The 25,516-nt window shown below is 37.6% G+C and overlaps 1 protein-coding gene across 9 annotated transcripts in view; it reads left to right on the plus strand.

Moving 5' to 3' along the window:
* The window catches only part of DLG2 (discs large MAGUK scaffold protein 2), a 1,159,208-nt gene that overhangs the window by 618,273 nt on the left and 515,419 nt on the right, over positions 1-25,516 (plus strand). For all 9 annotated transcript variants that reach the window (XM_040630955.1, XM_040630959.1, XM_008704379.2 and 6 more), the window contains one exon: positions 19,163-19,332. In XM_040630955.1, the coding sequence (XP_040486889.1) occupies positions 19,163-19,332 (170 nt within the window). The remainder of the gene's footprint in view (positions 1-19,162; positions 19,333-25,516) is intronic.

Here is a 25,516-nt window from a genome sequence, read left to right on the forward strand (position 1 = left end):
AACCAGGTGAGAATTTAGAATGTTAGACTCAAGAGTTCTCCACCAGGATAACAGCACAGGGAGAGCAGGTCCCACCTCCCAGCCCCTCACCAGCTTTTCTCTTCCTGCTCCCAGCTCCCTGCTGCACCATGAGGATGGTGGGGTCATGCCTGTGACACTGCAGTTTGCATATCCAAGCTGCATCCACACCCTCTGCAATAGTCATCCTTCCACCACTTTTGAGTTTAAGGTTGTGCACAAAACCTGCACCATCAGCCCTTAGGAAATTGAACTTGGGAAAGTGGTTTACACAGCCAGTAAAGTGGACTGAAGTCAGGGAATTCCAGAGTATGTCTGTTGTGGGAGAAGGGGAGTCCATCCTAAGTGCTTGTTCTCCCTAGGCATTATAGACGTCCCATGAGATGATCACTAATGAACATTAATCCCTTAAAAGTTAGTTGGCAGGTACAATAAGGGAAATGTATCCATTGACTTTTGGGGCCCAGTAAAAATAAAATAAATAGAATATGTATGATATTGGTAGAGTTATTATAGGATTTCACATACTAAGTTTTACAGTATAAACTGTTGCCTCCATCCCAATTTATAGAGAATAAGTTTTGCTTTGTCTTTTTTTTAAAGATTTTATTTATTTATTTGACACAGAGAGAGAGCACAAGCAGGGGTAGCTGCAGAGGGAAGAGGGAGAAGCAGACTCCCTGCTCAGCAGGGAGCCCGGTGTGGGGTTCGATGTGGGGCTCGATCCCAAGACCCTGGGATCATGACCTGAGCCAAAGGCAGATGATTAACCAACTGAGCCACCCAGGCACCCCAGTTTTGCTTGGTCTTAATGATAACACGTGTACTTGCTTTAGATGACTGAGTTATTTTCTCGATAACTGTATCTGAAGAGAAAAAACATGGAAATCTCTAAGGCACCTTAAAATGCCACCATTCTGTATGTCTGAAATCTCATGGTACTTATTCAGTATTATATCTCCTATAACATCTACCCCTGTCCCTTACCCATAATAAACACTTGGGACTAATAAGAGTTGCCATTTATTAAGCTTATTACATGAGCTTATGAAGGCTCAAGGAGGTTCAGTTACAAGTGGCTGAGCCAAAATTCTAATCCAGTCTGTTTAATTCCACAATCCATGTTCTTCCTACCACAGCACATGACTACAATTATCTACAGATGAAAAACTGAACATATATTTAAGTATCTGTGAACACCGAGACATACCAACATCCCATGTGATAGTGTCAAAAGTTGAAAGTTCAAACGTACTGAAGTGACACACAAATTCTTTAAGCTCTTCAGGAATTGACTGATTGGCTTGGATTTGAGGTCTAGTCACTACACAACTTACATGAAAGGAACATGATAAAGATTAAATAATTTTGTTTTTGAATTTAATGCAGTTCTCTGATTAGAAAATAATGCATGCTCATTGTAGAAAATTTGGGAAATAAAGGCATTTAGAAAGTAAATTAGAATCATTCATAATCTCATCACCAAAAGAATGTATTTATTATATTCCTTCACATTCAGTGCATGTTTTTATATAGTTGAATTTTTTTTTAAGATTTTATTTATTTATTTGACAGAGATAGAGACAGCCAGCGAGAGAGGGAACACAAGCAGGGGGAGTGGGAGAGGAAGAAGCAGGCTCATAGCGGAGGAGCCTGATGTGGGGCTCGATCCCATAACGCCGGGATCACGCCCTGAGCCGAAGGCAGATGCTTAACCTCTGTGCCACCCAGGCGCCCCTATATAGTTGAATTTTTTATCCTGCCTTTTTCATTTAATTTCACAATATAGACATTTCCTTACATGAAAATAGACTTTGCAAACATTGGTTTAAATTGCTTCATAGTTTCATGTCATATAGGTGTAGCATTATTTAACTTTTACCCTATTTTGAATTTTTAAATTGTTGATCACATTGTAATGAACATCTTTGTGGAAGGGAGTTAAAAATCTGACAGTTCTTAGAGGAAATCAGGTTATCTATTTCTGGGTCAAGTAGTTATCACACATTACTGGGTTTGAAATGTCTGCAAATTGGCCCTAGTACTTCTTTTTACATTTTGCTTTGTTTTGTTTGTTTTTTAAAATCATAGACCAGAAATTTCCTTTTGCATTACAGCTGAATGAATTGGCAACAATAGTTTTTACTGAGTTACACCAAGCTTCTGGAGACATATTAACATGCAGTATAGTATCAGTGTAATACTCTGAGCTAAGACAATTTACAATTCAACCTCAGGCAAGTGACCTAGAATTAGTCAGTAAACACCCAGGATTTTGGCCCAAATCATTTTTGGTTATGCAAGTTAGTCTGGTATTTAGAACACAGACATCAGGGCCACAATTTAAAATCTGCAATACCCTGTTACTAATTAAAATGCTGGTATTATTTCCCTTCTACTCCTCCCTCCATTAACTCCTTTAAATATTATAGTGTAATTTAGTAGTAAATTACTAAAAGAAAAAAGCAGGACCATTAAGGGGGGGAAGCAATTCTTCCTTGTAGAAAACAATGAATTAAAGAAGGAACTATTAGCTGGTTCCTTTGTTTATATCTGTACTAAAACACAAATAAACTTTAATATCCATTATCTCATACATGTATTATTGTAAAAATACACATATTTTAGAGCTTCATTCAAAGGTACACTATTGACTAATATGTTGTGTGGGGCATGAGTGTACCAGAGATGCTTTACATCTAATAAACTCACCTCTGCATTCCCATGTCTCTGGCCTTCAGATAGGGGCATCAAACATGCAGATCTGAGTCAAAAAAGGATGTGGGCAGAACCATTTTTGTATGAATGTGGGGAATGAGAGGAGGTAGCCTCAGGATTTTCAGTGTAGTGGGATGAGAGATTTTGAGTGGGCTGATACCACTGTCATCAACTCCACTGACACTCACTGAAGTTGGGAAATTGAGTGAAGTGACAAATATAAGGAGTGAAGCAAGACTTGGGACCCACTTGTCCTATAAGTATTTCCTGAGTACTCTGCTATGTATCAGACACTTGGAGCTGGGATAGAGCAGGAAACAAGAGAAGCAGGATGTGTGCTTTTAATCCTCTCTCGCAATGAACACAGGGTAGAAGTGAGTGCTATGACAGGAAAGTGCATGAGCTGTACAAATGACCTGACCTAGCCTAGGGGTATCCAAGGGAAGCCTTGCAGAGAGGAGGGATGTATGCTGAGACGGAAAAGGTGAGTGCTAGCCAGGAAAGAAGGGGTGCAGGAGTCTCTGGGCAGAGAGAACATGTCCAAAAGCCTGAAGGCAAATAGAGGCCAGGCCACTGGGACTGGAGCTGGGGAGAGAGGGTGAATAGGCACAAGATGAAAAGAAAGAGTTGCACATGAGAAATCACGCTGAGAGAGCCTTGATGCCATAGTAATTTGCTTATCCTTTGAAAACCATCATGAAACGTTGAATGTTTTGATGAGAGAATGGCTGAACTGCATTGGTACCGATAATATGATCACCTTGATTGCTGTGAGAGTCTGGCTTGGCTGACAAGAACACATGCAGGGAGAGCAGCTCGGGGTGCTATTGCAGTCATTCATTCAGGTGATGAATGATAGGAGTTTGGACAAAGATGCTGAGAAAACGCCTGAGAGAAGCGGACAGATTCTGAAATAAACTGAAGGGGTAAACTGGATAAGGCTTAATGACTAATTGGAGTTGGACGTGAGAAGAAGTTGTATTCCTTCAAATAAATCAACAGTGCCTTCTCTGTCCTGGGCCCCATTTCATCTGCTAAGTGCACAACATCCTTCATTTCATAAAGTTTACCGTCTAGTAGAATTATTGGAATGATTTTGAGGTGGGAACATGAGAATTGGTAAAGACTGGTAGAGAGGCAAAGCTGGAAGATAAGTTCAATAGTTTTCTTTTGAACAATATTTAGTTTAAGATGCCTGGGAGGAATTCCAGCAGATATATCACACAGGCAGTTGAACATGGAGTTTGGACACTCCGAGAGATCTGGCTGGAAGCATAACTGTGAACCTTTGAAGTCAAGGGAATTTAGAGACTTCCTTGAAAATGTCTAGAATAACAAGAAATAACCACCCAGGAGGTAGCCTGGCACTTCATATGGGTTCTTCTTTTCCACTTTTCTACTTATGGTTGTTCTTCTGTTTTACAAAAGAAAAGTCTATGTCTTACCCATCCCAAATCCTGCCGTGGCTCTATTCGCTATTTAGTACTATTTTACTACTAATTTAACAGTATTATTTTACTTCTAGATGGAAAGGAATAATCTGAAATATTGTTAGTCAGGATGAGGAAGTCAATGACTTTAATCATTAAAGTTAATGATTAACTAATGGGTAATTAATTCTTTAAGTCATGTGGTTTCCCATTCTTTGCTTTTAATGAAATTGAAAAGAAATTATAATCTGACATCATTAAAATAGTTTTAATGCTAGATTACAGGATTGGAGGCATCTAATTAGAAGGAATTCAAAGTTCTCTTTCCATTCCCATCTACCTGTTTTTGTGAGCAAGTTTTCTCAGCACTTAGATTTGTAGAAATGAAAAATAGGAATTCTGAGTCTTGTCTTATATTACCCTTAATTTATATTCATCAATGGAAACATGAGGTAATTTTAAAATGCTCCACTTATTCCATAAAGAAACGAATCCCCAATATGATTGCATTTTTATTGTTTTTAGATTTATACATTGAAATTTCATAATATAAATTTTGGCTATTTAGGTCAATTATAATTACGATAACTCAGTCAAAAATAATGTTTTTAACATTTAGAGGCTTATATCACAGGAAATTTGAAAAAAATCATCAGATTTATATTTGTACATGCATCTTTATTTTATTTAAGTATGTTAGGGTGATCCATATAAGATGTTCTAACATAGAATATATTAGGGTAAAACTCCATGGAAGTGAAATGAAAGCATAAGTTCAAGGGGAAAAAAAAGAAAATTTCCAACTTCTCCAAAGTTCTCATTAATTTATATTTTAAATTGGTGATCATGGATTTCAAATTGGCATATATTTACATTCCATTTAAAGCAATGATATAACCATTGAAAATGAAGTTTTACAATTCATGATAAGCCAGAAATTTAATCCTTTGCTATTATTTAAATTTATGATGAAAAAATTAGATGTCAACTTAAAGCATCCAAACAGAGTATAGGTTTGTTTTTGCTTTTGTTTTCTAAGTATAAAGATCAACAGATTGGAAGAGAACCAAAATGAGGATGTAAAAAAGGGTGAACAGAGTGGTAGGAAATGGGCAGGAGGGTCACAGAAGACAGGAGAAGAACACTTCAAGGAAGGAGTAAGCAACTGGATTCAATATTGTCATAAGATAACTAAGATCAAGACTAAAGAGATTGCATTAGATTTGGCCAGAACCATATGAGTTGTGAATTTAGTAGGAACATTTTCTATATTTTTCTTGGTAGGGGCATTGTGAGGAGACAGGATTAGAATGGGATAAAGAAAGAATGGGAAGGAAGAAATAGAGAATATATGTAAACAGTTCATTTGATAAATTTGATTTGTAAAGAGGAAAGAGGGCAGTAGTCAAGAGGACAATAGCCAAGAGGAGATGTCAGGTTAATGGAAAGATTTTCAAAAGATACGAGATACCAGAACATACTTGAACATTCTGAGACTGGACTAAGTAGAGAAATGGGGTTTAAGGATATAGGATATAATGAGATTAAATGATCAGGTAAGGTCTTCTAAAAAAATGTGAATTGATGGACATTTGGTATCAGAAGGGACACTTCCTCCACTGTAATAGGAAGAGAGTGGAGGACATGGACTTGCGTGTAGTTTAGCATGTAATTTGGGGGTGCCTGGGTGGCTCAGTTGTTGAGCATCTGCCTTTGGCTCAGGGCGTGATCCCAGGGTCCTGGGATCGATCCCCACATCAGGCTCCCTGCTCTGCTGGGAATATGCTTCTTCCCCTCCCACTACCCCTGCTTGTGTTCCCTCTCTTGCTGGCTGTCTCTCTGTCAAATAAATAAATAAAATCTTTAAAAAAAAAAAAGCATGTAAATTTGGCATAATCAATTGAGGGATTTCTCATCAGATAGTTTATTTTTCTCTCTTGGAAGTATGAAGCAAATTTATGTCCTGGAAGTGGCAAGGAAAAAAAAGTTTCAGAGATCATCATTACAGAACAAGGGACAGCAAGCTGACCAGGTGTTTGGAGATCATGAATTTATGACTCCCATCATCTGTTGATTTTCTCCAGCACTTCAGTGTTCAGCTGTTCTGGAAGAGGCAATGGAGGAGATGGAGAGTTGGGTTCAATCAGGATTGGTGTTTTGGCAGACAGCTGTAATACAAGGACCAAGTGGCAACAGCATAAACAGGAGTGATAAATGGCAAGGAAGTAAGACCAGCAGCCCTAAGATTAATGTATTTTTATTTCCATTTTTTAAACTTTTTAAAAAAATTTATTTGTTTATTTTAGAGAGAGAGAGAGCAAGAGAGATAGAGGTAGAGCACAAGCAGGAGTGGCAGAGGGATAGGGAGAGAGAGAATCCCAAGCAGACTCCACACTGAGCAGGGAGCCTGATGTAGAGCTCAGTCTCACCACCCAGAGATCAGACCTGAGCAAAAACCAAGAGTTGAACGCTTAAGCGACTATGCCACCCAGGGCCCCCTTTATTTCCATCTTTTATCTGCTGTGTGAGTTTGAGTCAGTTACTTAACTTGTCTAAGTCTCAGGTTTTCCCACTTGAAAATGTAGAATTGTCTGCATAGCATATTTCCAGACTTTAAGAATAAAACAGATAATATTGTTGAAGTGTTTTATAAACACTGTTTCTAGAGGTTACTACATTGTTGTCACAGGAGTCCCAGGAAATGTGTGGATCTCTTTTGGATCTCTTTCTGGTCTCCTTTATCTTCTGGAAGCTTCTGTCCTCCGGTGCCCTGGTGCCTATGATCTCCTCTAATGAATTCTTCCATGGAATTAACCCCCATTGCTCCCTCACTCTTCCTACCTCTAAAATAAAGTCCCACTGTCTACATGGAGAGTCATGCATAATGACAGACAACTGTGGACTTATTAGTATTTTAAAAGAGAAAATTATAAATTCAAATGAAACCCAGTTACTGAATGAGAGAAGATATCTGAAGCAAAGGACCCTACTTGGTACCCATAACCCTTCTGGCTATCATCCCCAGGCCTCTGAGTTTTGCCTCAATAGCTGAGAACAAGTGTAAGGACTAGGCATACCATTTGCAAACATACCAATTCAACCATTAAATCAGCAAGCTCTCATTTTGGTGTTATGGAATCATAGAATACTACCAATCTCAAAATGTGTCATTAATTTTCATCACAAAATTAATTTGAATTTATTTTATGAAATATGATTTAGCCCAGGAAGAAATGAGGGGTATGGGTATTATGAAATCACGTAAACAATAACAGCTGATTATTGTAACTTAGAAAAGGTCAAAAACAGCATCACTAATCATCTACCCTCAGAAATTACTACCTCTAAGCAATTTAGCATTATCTGCTGGATGGAAAATTGCTCACAGCCTTTGCCAGTACTAAATAATTCTGATAATTATGGGTTTAAATTTAAGAAGGTTTTTGAGCTAGAGCTATCAGAATTCAAATCTGTACAGCAAGATTGTATATACTTTATTGTTGACAAACCCAATCTAAGTTAGGTAGAACTACTATTTATTCATCCATCCCTTCACTCATTAATTTATTTGTGATTCAACTATTATTGAGTGACTTGCCATAGTCCTAGGCATTAAGAATAAAATGGTCAACAAGACAAGGCTTCTGTTCTAAGGAGCTTACATTTTTGTCTCTTGAGCAGAAAATAAATAAATACACAAAATATCACAAGTAATAAGTGCTATGAAAAGAATGAAGCAGAGTGATGTAGGATGAGTACCTGGCAGCTACTTTAGATTAGGTTCTCAAGGTAGGCTTCTCTAAGGAGGTGGCACCTAAGGTAATATCTTACTGAAAAAAATGGAGTTAGCCAAACCAAGATAAGGGAAAGACTTTCAAAGCTGAAGGACTACTAAGATCAAGTACCCTAGGACAGAGTTGAGCTAGGCACATACCAGAAAAAAAGTAGGGCCACTGTGGCTAGAATGATGGTAACAAGGGGGAGGGAGGTAGAAAATGAGAGCATAGGTAGAAGTGGGAGCCAGGTAAGACACAGAAGATAGTAAGGGGGTTGAATTTTATTTTACATGATATATGAAGAGGTTGGAGGGCTTCCTATCAAACAGTAAGTGACACCATCTGATTCAAATTTAAAAATCAGGTACTCTAGCTTCCATGTAGAGAAAATATTCTAAAGAACAGGAGTAGAAACAGTGAGCCAGCATGTCCAGGTAGAAGTGTGATGACTTGGACTGGGTGTTAGTAGTGGAGATGGAGGGAAATGGATGAGTTGGGATCTATTTTGCAAGATTGATCTTGCTGATAGATTGGAGATACAGGGTGAGGGAAGTAGAGGGAACCAGAAAAACTGAGTGGATGATGTGGGCTCATTGTAAGGAGCTATGCCAGCCACTGGTGATAAAAAAGAGAATAGAAACAAGATATGTTCATTCATGGAGCTTACATTCTAGTGACGAAAAACCTAATAGATAAGAAAATAAATGGGGGTGACTGTATGGCTCAGTCAGTTAAGTGTCCAACTCTTGATTTTGACTCACATCATGATATCAGGGTCCTGAGATGGAGCCCTGTGTTGAGGTGCTTAAGATTCTCTCCCTCTCCCTCTGTCCCTCCTCCCCTCTGTTCTCTCTCTTTCTCTCTTGCTAGAAAGAAAGAAAGAAAGAAAGAAAGAAAGAAGAAAACAAATGAATTAAGTTAGACAGGCATTTTGTTATTGAACTATACATATGCTGAGAATTGTTTCCCTCTAACAACCAATGAATTTACTCACCATGAGATTTGATATTTACAGTTTTAAGAATCTTTAAAGTTGCCAACAATTTCCTCTTAAACATTTTATACATCTTATAAACTGCTGAAATCACTTACCATCAGATAATATCTATTTGTTCTGTGTAAGTAGAAGTGTACAGAGAACATCAACGGGTTCATAAGTTACTGTACACACACTATGGGGGAACATCAAGGGACACCTCTTATATTCTTGGTAAGTGAAGAACAGTTCAAAGTAACAGACAAGATCACAAGCAGTTTGCCATATAGGATACTTGAATTCTCGCTGAGTGTTAACTTCTTCTCTTTCTATGGAAATTAAGCTCCAAAAATTATAATATTCATAAGAATAATATATGAATACTTGAAATTAAAACATCAACTCTGAAGTTTGGAAGATGTGCGTAAGCTAGAGCTAGTCTTGTGTTTAAGTGATACAGGCTGCTGTCCTTATGATGTGACTTACCGTCTTCTTCTCAATCTCCTCCTCTCCACTCCCATGTCAGGGGCCATCTGTACCTTTCTCGTTCACCACTGTGTCCTTGTGCCTACACAATACCTGGCACTATGTAGCAGATGCTCAGTAAATGTTGGTAGAATGTGCATGTTTGTGCATATCAGATATATTATATCTTTCAACTAATATTTCAGGTCTGATCATGGTGATTACTTGCTCTTTTTATTTGTTACTTGCCCTCTCACTGGAATTCTTTTTTTTTTTTTAATGCAAACAGGGTTGTGAATAATAGCTTGTTTCTTACAGTGATTACATTTGAGTTGATTATATTTATAGAAGAGAAACAAGATGACATAAGACATAGCATTCTCATGGGACAAGGTCACTGGAAAGGATGAGGAAAACTATGGATACTGGCAGCAAAGATGTCATTGACTAACTTCCCCACTTTTTAAAACTCATTCATTTATTGATCAAACATATAGTCACTGCCAACTCTGTGCCAGGCATGATACCAAACACTAAAGATACAAAAATGAATTTAAGATAGAATTTTTCTCCTCAAGTGACTCATGATTTATAGGCAGAGATAAAAGTTTAAACAAAACATTTCCTCCTTTTCCTTACCTCTCACATCCAATCCACCAGCATATCTAGTAGGTTTGAATTAGCCCTCTCATTGCTTCCCCTCCCTCTATCTAATTGCTTCTGCCACTGGTCTACCCCAGGCCACCATATCTTTTATCAGATGATACAATAGCCTCTAAAACAATCCTTGCTTTCTTCTACCTTCCAAAATCTAATTAAGTCTCCCAATCTCCACACCTACCTAGAGAGATTATTCTAAAACACTATTCTAGCTAAGCACTACAATGGCTTTCCATTGCCTGTAGGTTCAAGGCCAATTCCTTAGCATGCCCTACAAGGCCTCCAAGACTTGGTCTGTGCTCCTCCACCAGCCACTAAGCTATCCCAGAAACACTTCTCTGTATTCACCTGGCCAACTTCTTTTTGTTGCCATATATCCTATATTGGTCTTGCCATAGCACTTAAAATACTGAAATTTAAATAGTTTGTTTTTCTATCATCCCTGTTAAACCATAAAGCTACTTCAGAATTGGCATTAGTCTTAATGGATGGGTAAGGTTCTCAGACAAATGTAAAGTCTGGAGGTGGCTATTCAGGCAGAGGAAGAGTCCTAGACTATGAACTTGCATAATGTTTAAAGAAACTGTTAATGATATAGCAAGAGACAGAGCTGAGGAGGTGAATCGCAACCAGATTGTAGAAAAACCTGTTTATTATGTGAAGGTCTTTGGGCTTTATCCAAAAAGAATTCAATTTATGTTCCACAGAGCCCCATGAGTAGGCCCTGGCCCATAGGAAGCCTTTATATAAATTAGAAAATGATACCCACTTCAGCAGACCCAGATCAGCATGAGGTCATTTGGCCAGGAGAAAGGGCTTTCCTTGAATTTCTTTCAGTACTCACTAGCTCAGTCATATGTAGTGCCCTGTTTCTGGATCCCTTGGAGCCCTCTGAGAGGTCACAAATGAGGGCCTTCCACCAAGCTGCCCTCTGATACCTTTCTTTCCCCAATGCAGTAATTACAGAAACTTTGCTTTTGTTATATACAATTATAAATATACATTATATGGCTTCTGAGTAAGATTTTATTTGAAGAAAGAGCTTCTTAGATTTTCATTTGAAAATCTGTAGGCAGTAGAGAGCAATTAAAGACTATTAAATAGAAGAATTAAGCAATCAGGTGTGTTTTCAATAATAGCATTCTGGCAATAAACTGGAAGATGGATTATAGGGAGCAGAGCTGGCAAGAAGACTGGCAAGAAGTTGATTCCTACCCCCTTCCCCCCAGAATCTAGGTGATTAACGGTGAGAGCCAGATCTTAGATAGGATAAGTGAAGATAAAGAGAAAACCTTAAACAAGCAAGCAAGCAAACAAAAAGTGACAGATGGTATGTGTGGTTGAGAAAGAGGGATAACTTCCCACTTTTGGTGATGGAATAATTTACCTTGATAGAGAATAAAAAATGATGTGCAGAGTTGTTCATTGGGAAAAAATGAGGATAATTTGGCATTCCTCTCCATTTGAGATGCACTCCGGACTTCCAAATAGAGATAGATGCCAGGATAAGCTGACCTTGAACTTAGATTTATAGAACACCAGAGCCAGAAGAGAATTTTAGCATCACTGAACCCAATTTAAAATCAAGAGTTGGGGGGGGGTGACTTATTTAACTGGGAAGGGGCAGAACCAGGATTAGAATTCACATCTGGTTTATAATTCAGCATTCTTCCCAGAATACCATGCTCCTTGTAGTTCTCAACTTTTCACTGAAATTTTCATCAATATCATTAAGCTACATTTAATTAGAATGAGAAGATTATAATTATGAACTTCATATTATGTTGATTCATATCAACTTCTGGGATTGGAACAGGTTTGAGTAGAGGAAAACAGGAAATTAAATCCAACATTTTAAAATATATTTCTTAATGTGTATACTCACTTTTAGTTTCGGTGGGGGTACCAAGTCAGTCTATAGCTTTTTGATGAGAATATACCATGTATTCACACTTTATGCAATATGCAAAATGAAGGTTTGAGTGATTGGGAAATATTTTATGAAGCTATGGATTATGAGCTTGTCCTGGAATGAGGCTGGTCTTGATTAGGGCTTTGCAAGGCACCATGAAATAAAATGTGGAGGCAGAATGAGCTCATTTTATTCTCAGGACAATGATAATATGAATTAGCTAGAACATGGGTTTGAGAAGGGTCAGATTTAGAGTCCCTTCAGTGATGTTCATTCATTTGTAAGTGACAACCTTGTGCCAGACATTAGTAATGCAAAGATAAGCAGTTTTCATTTTATATAGGTTAAGTAACTCTTGATAAATGTTGAAGGAGAGGAAATGATGATAGAGTTGCTTTTGGAAGTTGAAGCTGGGCTTCTGTGTCAGGGTGAAGTGGAGGCGGGCAACTTAACCTGGCAGTCAGGAAAACCGCTAGGAAGCTACTGCATTGAGAGGTACCAGGTACAGATGAGAGGTACCAGGACCTCATTTCATGCAAACAGACATGCAGTGCTGTCTGCAAACAGAGTATTCGTCTGAGTGGGCTAAGTAATCTCCAGTCCTATGATCTTTTCCCTTTGAAATTCCCATGTCATGCCTCTTTTCCATGGCTACCCACTAAGTTACCTGGCTTAAGATTTGTTGCTTGGCCTCCCTGCTTTTCTGGGAAAGCACTGAAAGACCACTCACTGAAGCTGAAATAGCCAATTTCTTTCCCCATTGTGGAAAGCTGTGATCTTTCCCAGATGACAGCTGCAGAAAATCCTGCAAACATTTTATATAAGGCAAATGAAGTGGCAAACAGAAGCAGTACATTCACTGTAGGGGATGGCTTCTATGGATCATAAACCCAAGTTATTCTCACCCAGAATTAGAGACAAGAGCAGGAGCCCTATTTTAAAAATGTAGAATGAAGTGACCATCGCTTGGTCTTTGCTGAAGGAAAAGAGTCAGGAAAAAAGTGGCAGACATGAAGCTGGAAAATGGGCTGCATATTGTGCAGCCTCACACAGTGTGGCAGCTGAGGTCTCCTGGTCTAGATGCCTTTAGAGACTTCATTATAATGAAAAGCTGCAACATTGAGGGGATTGGCTCTAGAGTAAGCTCAGGACTTTTATCACAGTCGATTTGGTCTACATAAGCTTGGATATTCCTGTTCACTTTAGAATGAACCAGAAATAAGCCAAGTGAGTAACCCTTCACTACCTACCTAGCACAGTGGTTTTCAGAGTATGGTCCCAGACCAGCAAGGCCAGGATCACCTAGAAATTTGTTAGAAACATAAATCCTCTCTCCTACTCCAGACCTACGGAGTCACAGACTTGGAGTGAAGCCCAGCAATCTATGGTTTAACAAGCTCTACAAGTAACTAACGCAGGCTAAAGTTTAAGAATCATTGATCGAGATTTTGTTATTTGGCTTAGCTTTACTGTTTGCCAATATGACCCTTGACCCCACTGGTGGTTACTCAGTACTTGGGATTGGGCATTAAATAAGCCCCAAAATTATTTTTTTTTAAGATTTTATTTATCTATTCGACAGGATAGAGACAGCCAGCGAGAGAGGGAACACAAGCAGGGGGAGTAGGAGAGGAAGAAGCAGGCTCATAGCGGAGGAGCCTGATGTGGGGCTCGATCCCAGAACACCGGGATCACGCCCTGAGCCGAAGGCAGACGCTTAACCGCTGTGCCACCCAGGTGCCCCCCAAAATTATTTTTAACCAGAGAAATATGGGTAGTAGAGTGCATGAGCTTTGAGACTATCTAAGACATTACTTACTGTCATTATAAACCTCTTTGTGTTTCAGTTTCTGTTGCAAAATATATAAGCAAATATATAAGCATAGTTCAGTGCTTTTATAAATACTGTATTTTTATAAATACAGGGCACCCAGTTAAATTTGAATATAAGACAAACATAAGCAATATTTAGTATGTTTCAGACATGTTATAGAACATACTTATACTAAGAAAAGTGTTTTTCTGAATAATTATTATTAGTGTTTTTTTAAAGATTTTGTTTATTTATTTATCAGAAAGACAGAGAGAACACAAGCAGGGGGAGCAGCAGGCAGAGGGAGGAGCAGGCTCCCTGCTGAGCAAGGAGATCTATGCAGGACTTGGTCCCAGGACCCTGGGATTACGACCTGAGCCGAAGGCAGATGCTTAACCAACTAAGCCACCCAGGTGTCCTTATTATTAGTGTTTTATTTGAAAGCCAAATTAAACTTGATATCTTATACATTTATTTGCTAAATCTGCTAACCCATTAATATTACCCATTGGCTGCCTTGTGGTGGGACGCTGGACAAGCCAGTTGAGCCATGGGTGACTTCCCAGAAGACAAGGTGAACTTGAGTTAAGTATTAAAAAGAAAACAGGAAATAGCTAAAGGAGATAATGTATGTTAAGCATGGGTGGCAAAGTCTGTCTATTTGTTAGAAATTTTTGTTGGGAAGTAATGGAGATCCACCTGAGCTAACTTAATCAAGAAGAGGAATGAATTAAGACACTGGCAGTGTCTTCTCAAATTCCAGGATGAATTGGTCAACTAAGCCCTGGGAAAGACACCCATTAATCTTTTCCTTTTCTGGAAAACTGTTAAATGGATTTTGGTTCTTTGGTTCTCAGTGGACTAATAGCACCTAATGAGGTCAGTGTAATAGGTGAATTTTTAAGGTGAGAATTTTCGAAAAGGAGAAATCTTAGTTGGAGGAGTTTTAAAATTCCCAGGGGGCACTTCCATGAGCTTCATGGGAGGGGGCAGGAGGAGAGCAGACAGACATAACTAAGTAAATTTGGAAGAGGTCATAATGATTTGAAGTTATTCAAGTCAGCCTATGTGTGTGTGCGTGTTGTATTTTTTTTTTCTTTTTGCTGGCATAAAGCTCCTGTCTTTTTGTAAGTAAAGTTTTGAGGGTTTTTTGTTGTTGTTCTTAACCTACCTTCAGCGACTTTAGTAATAAAAGAAAAATAAGACCTTTTTGCTGCCTTAACCTTCAGAGCTTTTCTGGTTTCATTATAGTTTACATAAAATCTATGGAGTTGTTCCTTTTAAACAGATTCTGATTTTAAGTGATCAGTTGTTCTCTTTAAGTACATCCAATATAGTTCCCCAGCTAGTGTTCTCTATTTGATAGTGTGTTATTGCATTTCCTTCAACACATTAAACATTAATCAGGTTCCTCCATGATGTGGCCCTTTGGTCTGTAATTAATTTATCTATTTGACCAAAGAGGGTTAATACTGAAGGAGACAATAAAGGACAAGCTAACTCAGTAATACCCTTAAAAGCCAATAGCTGCTGCAGAGTTACGTTTCAGACCCTGTGACCTGAATTACATTCTGAATCAGGCCTTGAGAGGGTCTGCAAATGACTGGGTACCGTGAGATGTGTGGAGTGGGGCAAAAACAGAGACGCATAAGTTGGTGAGAAATCTGCCACGTGCTGAACTTTAGAAGCTTTCAACAAGGTTGCCATAAAGATACAAGTTGGATCAGAACAACTGACTGTTTTCTTGCAGGCAGCAGACGGGTTAAAGGGGAATTACAACACTTCATAAAATAAAACTTAACTGAAACGCCTCTTTTTATATTTTTCTTCCCCCAAACCCCATTCATCTTATTTCTTCCTCCCTTTCTCATACAAAATGTCAGAAACCCTTTAAGTATCTTGTTGGTAGCTCTCTTCCTTTCTCTCCCCATTTTTATCTTCTTTCGGTAATCACTTCTTACCTTTCTTAGGCAAATCGCTTACCCCTTTTATCATGACTATAATACTTTACCGTTATCTAGCGCTGTACTAAGTACTTCACAAGCATTATCTCATCTGATCCATGCAGCAATCTTATCATCCCTGTTTCCAGATGAAGAAACTGAGATTCTGGGATCATGTGACTTGCCCCAAGCCACGTAGCTGCTAAGTCCTAGAGCTGGGGACAAGATCCCAGGTGGATGAGGGTGTGTCAGGGCTCCCAGGCTTGTGTTCTTAGATTCTCAGCTCTGACATATGTCCATTATAGATCCTGGTGTGAAACACAAAAGCAAAAATATGCTTTTTAAATAACCCGTAATCTCTACATCCACAAAGAACCAGAGCTGAGACTTTGTTTTCTTTCCTTTTAATTGTTTTAAATGCATAATGAACAGGAATGTTTACATTTTAACACCAGTATTTGGTGATCATTTTTAGTGAATTGACAGCCTTAAAAAATATATAAAATCACAATACTTATTTTCCAACAGAAAATATTTTAATACCTATGAAAGAGTAGATATTGCATGTTATTTTAAATTGTATCTTCAAAGTGGAACAAATAATTTGTCAGGTATTATTTGACTTTTCAGTGATACTATATCATGTTCCAGAGTACTCACTCGTTTAATGCAAAATTTAGATGTGATTCAGTCGACACGTTAATGATAAAATGTCCTTTTTATTTCTAAGACATTTTCTGCAAGGAAATATACCAGAATTCTAAAGAAAATGAAACAAGAATGAGATTAAAATTAGCCTTTTAATCTTTTGGATAGTTCCATTTCACAAAATGAATATTGTAGACTTATATGTGAAACAGCAAGCACTGAAAAAATGAAACCATCAACTTAGTTGCATGGGTAGGGGAGAAACTATTTATGTAAATAGATTTCTAATACATATCAGGAATGTGATAAAGACTATACTTTTTTTATTGGGACAAAGTGTTACTTGAGTCTGAAGCCAGTGATGTATTTATATGTTTCAAAATGAATGCAAGTGGTGACTTTACTCACAAAGGTTATCTACTAGTAGTGAAAGCAAATTAATTTTAAATAACTATGACCCTTCAGCCAGATGCTGTTTCAAGTGAGTGGGAGGAAGGGAAGTTGAGTGTCCCACTTTGGCTTGATATTCTTTCCTCTATATTTTGAGAATTTGAATATATAAATTTTGCCTCTCACATCCATATTGCTTTTTTAATTAATTAATTAATTAATTAATTAATTTTGCTTTTTTAATTTAAAACGACCCATTCTGAGGAACTCTGTATCAGCATAGGCTTCAGAAAAAGGCAAAATGAGGTTGGAATCATGTCCCTGCCCTCAACACCACTGTGATCTTGTCAGTAAATTTCATCATCTGTAGAATGAGAATCAGTGTTTCAGAAATGGTGGGGTTTAAGTACCAGTGAATAAATGAAATGGCTAGAATGATACGGCACATGCAAGCCCTCTTAAAATTTCCATTTCCATCCTGTTCACCTTTCAATATGTCCTTGAGCATAGCATCTCTGACTCATCTTTGATCAATAGCTGCAGCTTTTGTATGTACTATACACCACAGTTCACACACACCCAGATGCATTGCCTGTCTGCTTACTCCTCTCATTAACTCTGGGCACACTTACTCTTTTCGTGGGAGCCTGAGGTTCAAAGAGATGAACCGACTTGACCATGGTCACGCCCCTGGGACTCCAGTCCAAGCATCCTGAAGGCTCGTCCAGTGCTCTTTTTACTGAACTAAAGTCGCCTACTTCCTCTGCATGTTCAGGAAAAAACATCTGATTTAGGCTGTGATGTCCTCACCCCTGCAATTGACAATTAAGGATTCCACTGTATACAAAAGGAAAAATTTAGTACAGTTTGAATAGATACAACATCCAGAATTCTTTTTTAAATGTCAGCCACTCCCTTCTATGGAAAGCAGTGTTTTAAGATATGATTAATATTCTGAGCATAGGGTGATGGTAAACACTATGTGTTTGCATTATCGTGAGATGACTAAATTACCCACTCTCAAAGGACCAGCTGCTGCAGGGCGGCTGGCACCCGTGTTGCCGACATTCTCGAATCTATTTTAATTGGTAATTTTCCTTTTTTTTTTTTTTTTGGTCAGTCAGAGAGGAAATGTGTGTGTAAATCTATTAAAGCCATATCATCTGTTATGATGATATGACATCATTGAATCTTAATAAGTGAAATGTTTCACCTCAGAATTTTGAAGCTAGTCAGAGTTCTCATTGAGACCAGTCTCTTTAACTCAGCTCCCCAAACAGGTATAGAGAAGTTATGGGAAAAAATGATATAAAAATTATTCCCATACTTTTTGTATGGGGTGGAAAGCTGTAGAAATAAGCCAGGTGAGAGATGATGTTGACTTCAACCAGGGTGGTAGCAGTGCAGATTGAGAAACATGGATGGATTGCAGATACATTTTGCAGGTAGAGCTGAATGTGTGGTGATGGGATGAGGAAGTCAAGCAAGGGTAGCCCCTTATTTTTTACTCTGAGCAACACCCGGAACTGAGATGGGCCATACTAGAGTGGATATTCAGAGTAAAGGAAGGAAATCTTTCTAGTCTCAAGCCTCATACTTTTAACCATTATTAAAGTTTTTACTAATTGTCATGAATATAGAAGAGATTTGAAATCCATGGCTACATAAATATATATTACCTGGACAGTTTTATAGAAAAGTCAGATCATTCTTTCCCAAGAGAAAATGCCAACAAGGAGAGTTTAGTCACCATAATTCTTGGTTTTCAAAGTAAATACCTAAGGCAAAGATTATCTGAGATTTTCTTTGAATTTTGTGAAAATCTGAACTTTAATATCTATAATTCTGTGATATGAATTTGAGGGGGGAAGAAAAAGAAACATGGGAAGATTGTTTACCAGAGAGCTAACACATATATTTTAGATGATTGGGTCATGTATATTTTTTCTTCTTTCTACATGGTTACATTTTTCAGATTTTCTAAAATGACTATTTATTACCTTCATGAGTAGCAAATTAAAAATTTAAGGAAAATTAATCTACAAGATTACAATTGCTATGTCTCTATAGTCCATAGTAAATTCTGACAACCACTGAAATCCTAACCCTCAGTCGAACCAGTTAAAACCAAACAAAACAATGACATAACTGACAGAGACCTTAAAACATGTCTTTCTAACTGCACCACGTGCTCCCCTTCGCAGTGGACCCGGGTGCCAGAAGGGCCTGACCAGTAGTGCAGTCCATTTGGGAAGGCTGGAAGGCTGGGGAGTTCAAGGTTTCCTTCATTTGAACTGTTTCTTCCAAATAGAAACATTTTAAAATTGCTTGTACTCTTTGCTTCCCCACTTTAATATGGTTTAAGAAATCCTCCCAGCCACCCCTCACTTTTACTTCTTTCCCTGTCTTCCAGGGTCAATGATTGTATCTTGCGGGTGAACGAGGTCGATGTGTCAGAGGTTTCCCACAGTAAAGCCGTGGAAGCTCTCAAAGAGGCGGGGTCTATCGTTCGGCTGTATGTGCGCAGAAGACGACCCATTCTGGAAACTGTTGTGGAGATCAAACTGTTCAAAGGGCCTAAAGGTAATAAAAACATAAATGACTCGCAATGAGACACCTGTGACAAGCCATTTGGCTAAAATGTGTGCCGTAATCCACTGACAACATACTCTCTTCTTTTATGTTCTGACATTCAGTGCTCACCTAGACATTTGCAATCATGCAATAGTGGTTTTTACAGAAGGTCAAGGAAATCGATACTCTAAATATGAACTCAGAGAAAGAAAGGACAGATTTATATAGGAATGTCCTTATAAGCAATGTTCTTATAAATATAAACCAGTTGCATTTTTCTATAAATTTTTAATTTTACTGTATCATCATGACTTGGCATATACATTCCTTCTCTTTTTTAAGATATAAATGGTGACTCCTCATTTAGTAAAATAGTAATAATATGAATGATAGTAATTAAACTAGTCTGTCCTGAAATAACAGTTATTATATGTTATAATACCGTTGCGATTTAATTTGTAATATTCTCAGGTATTACACCCAGCAAGTACTACAGAACACTTTTATACTTGCAATAGTCAAAATAGTTAAAATTTATTTTTTTTAAATGCTCACAAATCTCTTGAGGTAATCGCAGTTACTCTGGGAAATCACACGAACAGTGAGATGAATTATTACACTAGTTTTTAAGAATAGTCGTTTGGGCTCTGCTCTTCAGAATGATGACATTTAATATTAGCTTAACAGTATTTCAAGTATTTTAGAAAAATCCAATAATTGGCTTAACAGTATTTTAAATATTTTTAGAAGATTATGACTGGATAGTTACTGTATTATTTGAGTAAATCTTTTCTCTAATGCTATATGGGACCAAGGAAGTAAGCAGACTGCCTTCTCTGGAAGGCAGTAGTGGCTGATATTTAAGATCTCAGACCCAAGAGTCAGACAGGAGTGAGTTTAAAAGCCTGGTTCAGCTGCTTACCAGCAGAGTGATATTGGTTGGACCAATCCCCTCATTATTAAATGGAGATCATAATGGTAGCATCTGTCCCACAGGGTTTATGAGAATTAAACATTTAACTAAATCTTGCTGGTTAAACGTGTAACCTCCAGAGCCAAAGTGCTACCTCTTGCAGCTCACTAGCTGTTTGACCTTGAGCAAATTGCTTAACCTCTCTGAGCCTTAATTTTCTCATCTACAAAATGCAGCTAATAATAGCATTTGCCCCTAGAAATGTGAGGATTAGATGAGCCAATTCACATAAAGTATTTAGAAGAGTGGATGGCCCAAACTGACTGCCAAACAAATATTACCTATACATACATGTTATTTGTAGTATTTTTTACTACAGATGGTTTCAACCTTAGCTATAATTGCTTGGTAATGTAATGAAAATATACAAAGATGCCTTGTGGGCTAAATACAAATGCATTAAAATCACATAATTAAATCTGGAAAAAAAAAGTAAAGTATTTGCATACCACAGTGTCTGCTAGTATGAAAGAAAACACTTTCTAACCTCTGCACATTTACTAAAATCATATTTGCAAGGTGCTTTAAAGATAAACAATTTGAGCATCACACTATGTCTATTAAAAATATATACTATTTACAAATAACAAGTAGATATTTCTACAATTCAATTAACAGCAATTATTCAGCACAGCCCTAAAGCGAATACCAGTTTGAGGCACTCAGCAAAACATCAGCATCTATTAGCAGGCCTCCTGCTAGCTGAGTCATTCGATGACCTCCAACTGCTCAGCAGAGCACTTCAAGGTTCTAGGGAATCCATAGCCAAAACTCCTTAATTTTAGCAGGAACAGATTTGGGGGATCTTTGATACCAGGGCCCCCTCTGGCTGGTTTCTTTCAGTCTGAACTGTTGTCTCCTTTAAGCTGGGAATAGGACAGGAATTGCCCTAGGACATAAAAAGGGAGAAGTGGGGACAGGTGAGCACAATCCACCAAGAATACCCTGGCAATAACCCAAAAGTGCATGACATACGAATGATAGGTTTGGTCTACTGAGGTGTGAAGAACCAGGAAGGTATTAGAACTAACCTCACATTCCAGAAAGCAGGCTCCTGCCACATCCCTATAGTGGGATGTGGGCCTGTTGGTCCTGTTGGGATTATGTTTAGTCAGGCATACATTTTTGCACTGACACCATCCAGAGGTCACTGATAGGGATTTGTTTTTCTATATAAAGTTTATTGACACCCAAGAAAAGAAAAGGTGTTAGTCATTGTTTCAATTCCTAATGCCTTTCCCAGTGCCTTAAACACAGGAAGTGCTGAATCAGTAAACTGAATAATTAAATTAGATTCTGCACTAAATATAATGATACTTTGAAATGTTAACTCACTTGGCACCTTTTAATTCTTTGTTTTGAATGACGATATATTAAAATAAATTTCTACCAATGTTTAACTCATACCGTGGAGACTCTCATGCACCAGGGAGGATAAGGATGAATCAGATGTGATTCTGATGGAAAAATCAGAAAGTTCTCATGGGAGAGAAAGACTTAAAGTCAGCTAACTTTAATGCAAGACAAAATGAAATCAGCTCTGTGATGGATCATGTGTCATGATTCATCTTGACCAGGAGAGCAGAATGCTCCAGAACATTTAAAATTGTAACAGGTCCATTTAAAATGTCCACAGGTCCTTATCATCTACACTTTGTTGAGATGTGGGCATTCTCTATAGTCCATCAACTCTCTAGCCAACTGGGCTAACTCACCTCAATTATGTTTGTATAATACAGAACTAACCGGATGTCTTCATCAATTTAGTCCTTCAATGATTCAAGGAATATTAAGTATTTACTATGTTCCTGGCACAGAGGCTGACAGTGGAGATTCATGAAAAAAGTAGAAATAGTTCTTGCTCAAGGAGATGATAGCCTGATGTAGAAAATACCTGTAATATAAACGGGAAACATGCTAGAATGAACATAAAAGATTTTAAATTGGCCAAGCAACTAGAGGGTCAAAGAAGACTTCTGTAAGGAAGTGCCACTTAAGCTAAACCTTGAAAGGAAAAGAAAAATAGAAGTTAGCCAGATAATAAAAGAGTGGAGGAAAGCATCGAGACAGAAGTAAAAGCATGTGTGTATGAAGGCCCTGAAGTAGAAAAGATCTTCATATCTTCTGGGAATTGAAAGAAGTCAGTTGTGACTGGTGTTTAATGATAGGATAATGAAAGACATGAAATGATATTGTCAAAGTAAGTGGCACCAGATCATGCAAAGCCTTGTTGACCATATTTAAAGATCTGTTATTTTATTTCAAGTGTAACAAAAAGTCATTGCAAAATTTTTAGCATAGGAGTGACATAATCAAATTAGTCATTTTCAGAAGATCATTTGGCCACTGTGAAGAAAATGCATTGAAGGGGCATGAGTGGGAGCAGAGATCTTTTAAGGGTTACGTGCAGAAGGTCAAGAAAAATGGATGGAGTCAAGCTGTGTGTCGGAGAAATAATTAATGCCACTTAATTCGTCTAGATATGGAGTATGTCTAAGGATGAGGCCCAGTTTTCTAAGGGAGCAATTGAATGGATTAGGGTGCCATCTATGAGACAGGGAAGACTGGAGAGGAACCCAAGTGGGGAGATTAGGAATTTGCTTTTGAACATGTTGAAAAGACTGTGATGCATTTGAAAAGGAGATCTAGGAGGCAGAACTGGAAAATATCTGTCTGAAATCCCTGTCAAGGTAATATTCTGAATTTACCCTATATTTTGTCATATATCTAGAATTGGGGAAATATCTGAATATTGATTTTCTCACTTTTCATCAGTAATCTTTAATATAAAGGTTGTGAATATGGCTCTATTAGCTATTTTGAACAGTTACAATAAAAATAAGAATCTATTTTTGTAGATATTCTTAATGCCCAGACTATTTTTGTTTTGGGATTATTTTTGGTTTTGTTTATTTGTGGGTTTTTTTCTGGTTATATGGAGTGTTAAGGGATCCTTGAAAAATAATTCGTGATAGAGTTAAATGTATAGTTTTTTTAATTCTATACCCTTATGTTTATTCCATAATTGTATAAAGTACTAATTCTGAAATGAGCTTCGATGTATGTGATTCTGTCTCTATAGCAGTGCTGGTCTTCCCGATATTCAACTGGAATTACTGGCGGTTGATTAATGGCCATGTATTTCAGTAATGAAGATTTTGGGTAATATCCACTAATAATTTAGAATGTCTTTTTATTTTTTAGGATTTTATTTATTTATTTGACAGAGAGTGAGACAGTGAGAGAAGGAACACAAGCAGGGGGAGTGGGAGAGGGAGAAGCAAGCTTCCCGCTGAGCAGGGAGCCTGATGCGGGGCTGGATCCCAGGACCCTGGGATCATGACCTGAGCAGAAGGTAGACGCTAAAGGACTGAGCCACACAGGCACCCCATAGAATGTCTTTTCTTAACAATATGTAAAAATTTTCCTAACCTCACAGTTACAGATTTGGTCACTGCAAGCAGCTGGGGTGTCTGTTTGTGGACAGTTTAGGAAAAAAATGGGTAATCATGTATAGGAAGTAGCGATTAGGCAAATTCATTTAAATTTTCCAAGCAACCAAAAATATGCAAGGAAGATAATCTGAAGTAGGCATGTGGTTTCCCAGGAAATTGGTTTACAATACACATCTTTCTAGTGACTTTCCCAAGAACACTCTAAGCCATAATTTCTAAGAAGCTGTATAATTAAACATGTGCAGATTTGTTCCTGTGGCCTGAGCCAAGGAAGCCTAAACCTATATAAGAAATGAGATGTCTTCATTTAAGATGTTCTTATTGCTTAAGGATTATACAACTAGGTTAAGGTCAAGTTCTAAAATTGAAAAATGTTAAGGCCATAACTTTGTTAATATCCAAAAGTAGACTTGCTTGTGGCTTTATTTTAGCCACTTTATTAAAACTGAGTGATAAAGCCCATCTCTCAAAACAGTTCCACAATTCTTTATTATTTAAAAAACATATTTTTAAGCATGTTTTAATTTTTTCACACACACACAAACACACGCATATGTTGCACTTCCATAGGTCTGTAATAGTGCAAACTGAAAATGCCGTGAAGATTATAGTTCTCATTTTGTATAAGAAGTAAAAATAAGTATAAAATATTCTGACTGTAAGAGTCATTATACTAATGGCTATTTATAATGTGTATACTTCAGTCATTGGAAAAGCCACATGTGTGGTGGTGAGGTTCCCTGTTGTCTTTAAGTAGCTGTGGTTCCCGAAACAAGTGCCTTAACCTCTCTGTGCCTCAAACTTCCTCATCTGCAAAATAGATATAACCTGAGTATCTAATTTGTAAGCTTATTCTCAGGATAATAATTGTAAATTTTAAATACATGTTCATACTATTTTTATCTTTTTATTATCATAATTGGCTAAAATTTGATTTAAAAAAGCAGCAAAGCATGTACTCATCCCAGTGCTTTATTTCTTTGTTTTTCTAATTTAAATTCAGTTAGCCAACATATAGTACATCCTTAGTTTTTGGTGTAGTGTTCAGTGATTCATTAGTTGCATATAACACCCAGTTCTCATCACATCCCCAGTGCTTTAAAAGAGCCTCTTCTAGTATTTTATACAATCTTGTTTTTTAGTATTATTTGTTGACTATTATTTGTGGACTATTTATTAAAATAAATTAAAAGTTAATTAAAATTTCTTAATATTCAGCAATTCCAGATGGAGCCACTAGATATATTTTTGCATGTTAACCCAGATTTCTGCGTGCATATGCATAAACACACACACACACACACAAAATATATTGCCTTTAGCATATATCCATGCACATATATTGTATATGCAGCTGAGTTCTCTCTGGCTCTATACAAATTTATTTCTAACAGTGTCTGAGTTATCATGTGGCATATGAATCTGTTTTATGAAAATGTGCATCTATGTTTATATGTATATATTTTTCCTTAGTTTTCCTAGTATGGGCAAATATTTCAGTAGACTCCATGTGCAGAAATAGCTCCAAGCATGTTGAAAACTGACCTCATGATGGCCCCTTAGTACCAACTTCCACCACAGCCCCTTCCCCAGCGTAATCTCCTGCTCTGACCTCTCCAGTTCAGTTAAAGGTTATCCTAGTCCCCAGATTAAAAAGCTCAGAATCCTTTTATTTTGATTCTTCTCTCTTCCCTACTGCTTTTATTAAATCAGGCATCATGTTCTTTGGAAGTTACCTCCAACACAAGTAATCTCTTTAAAATCT

This window comes from Ursus maritimus, unplaced genomic scaffold (genome assembly GCF_017311325.1).
Source record: "Ursus maritimus isolate PB19 unplaced genomic scaffold, ASM1731132v1 scaffold_16, whole genome shotgun sequence".
NCBI lineage: Eukaryota > Metazoa > Chordata > Mammalia > Carnivora > Ursidae > Ursus > Ursus maritimus.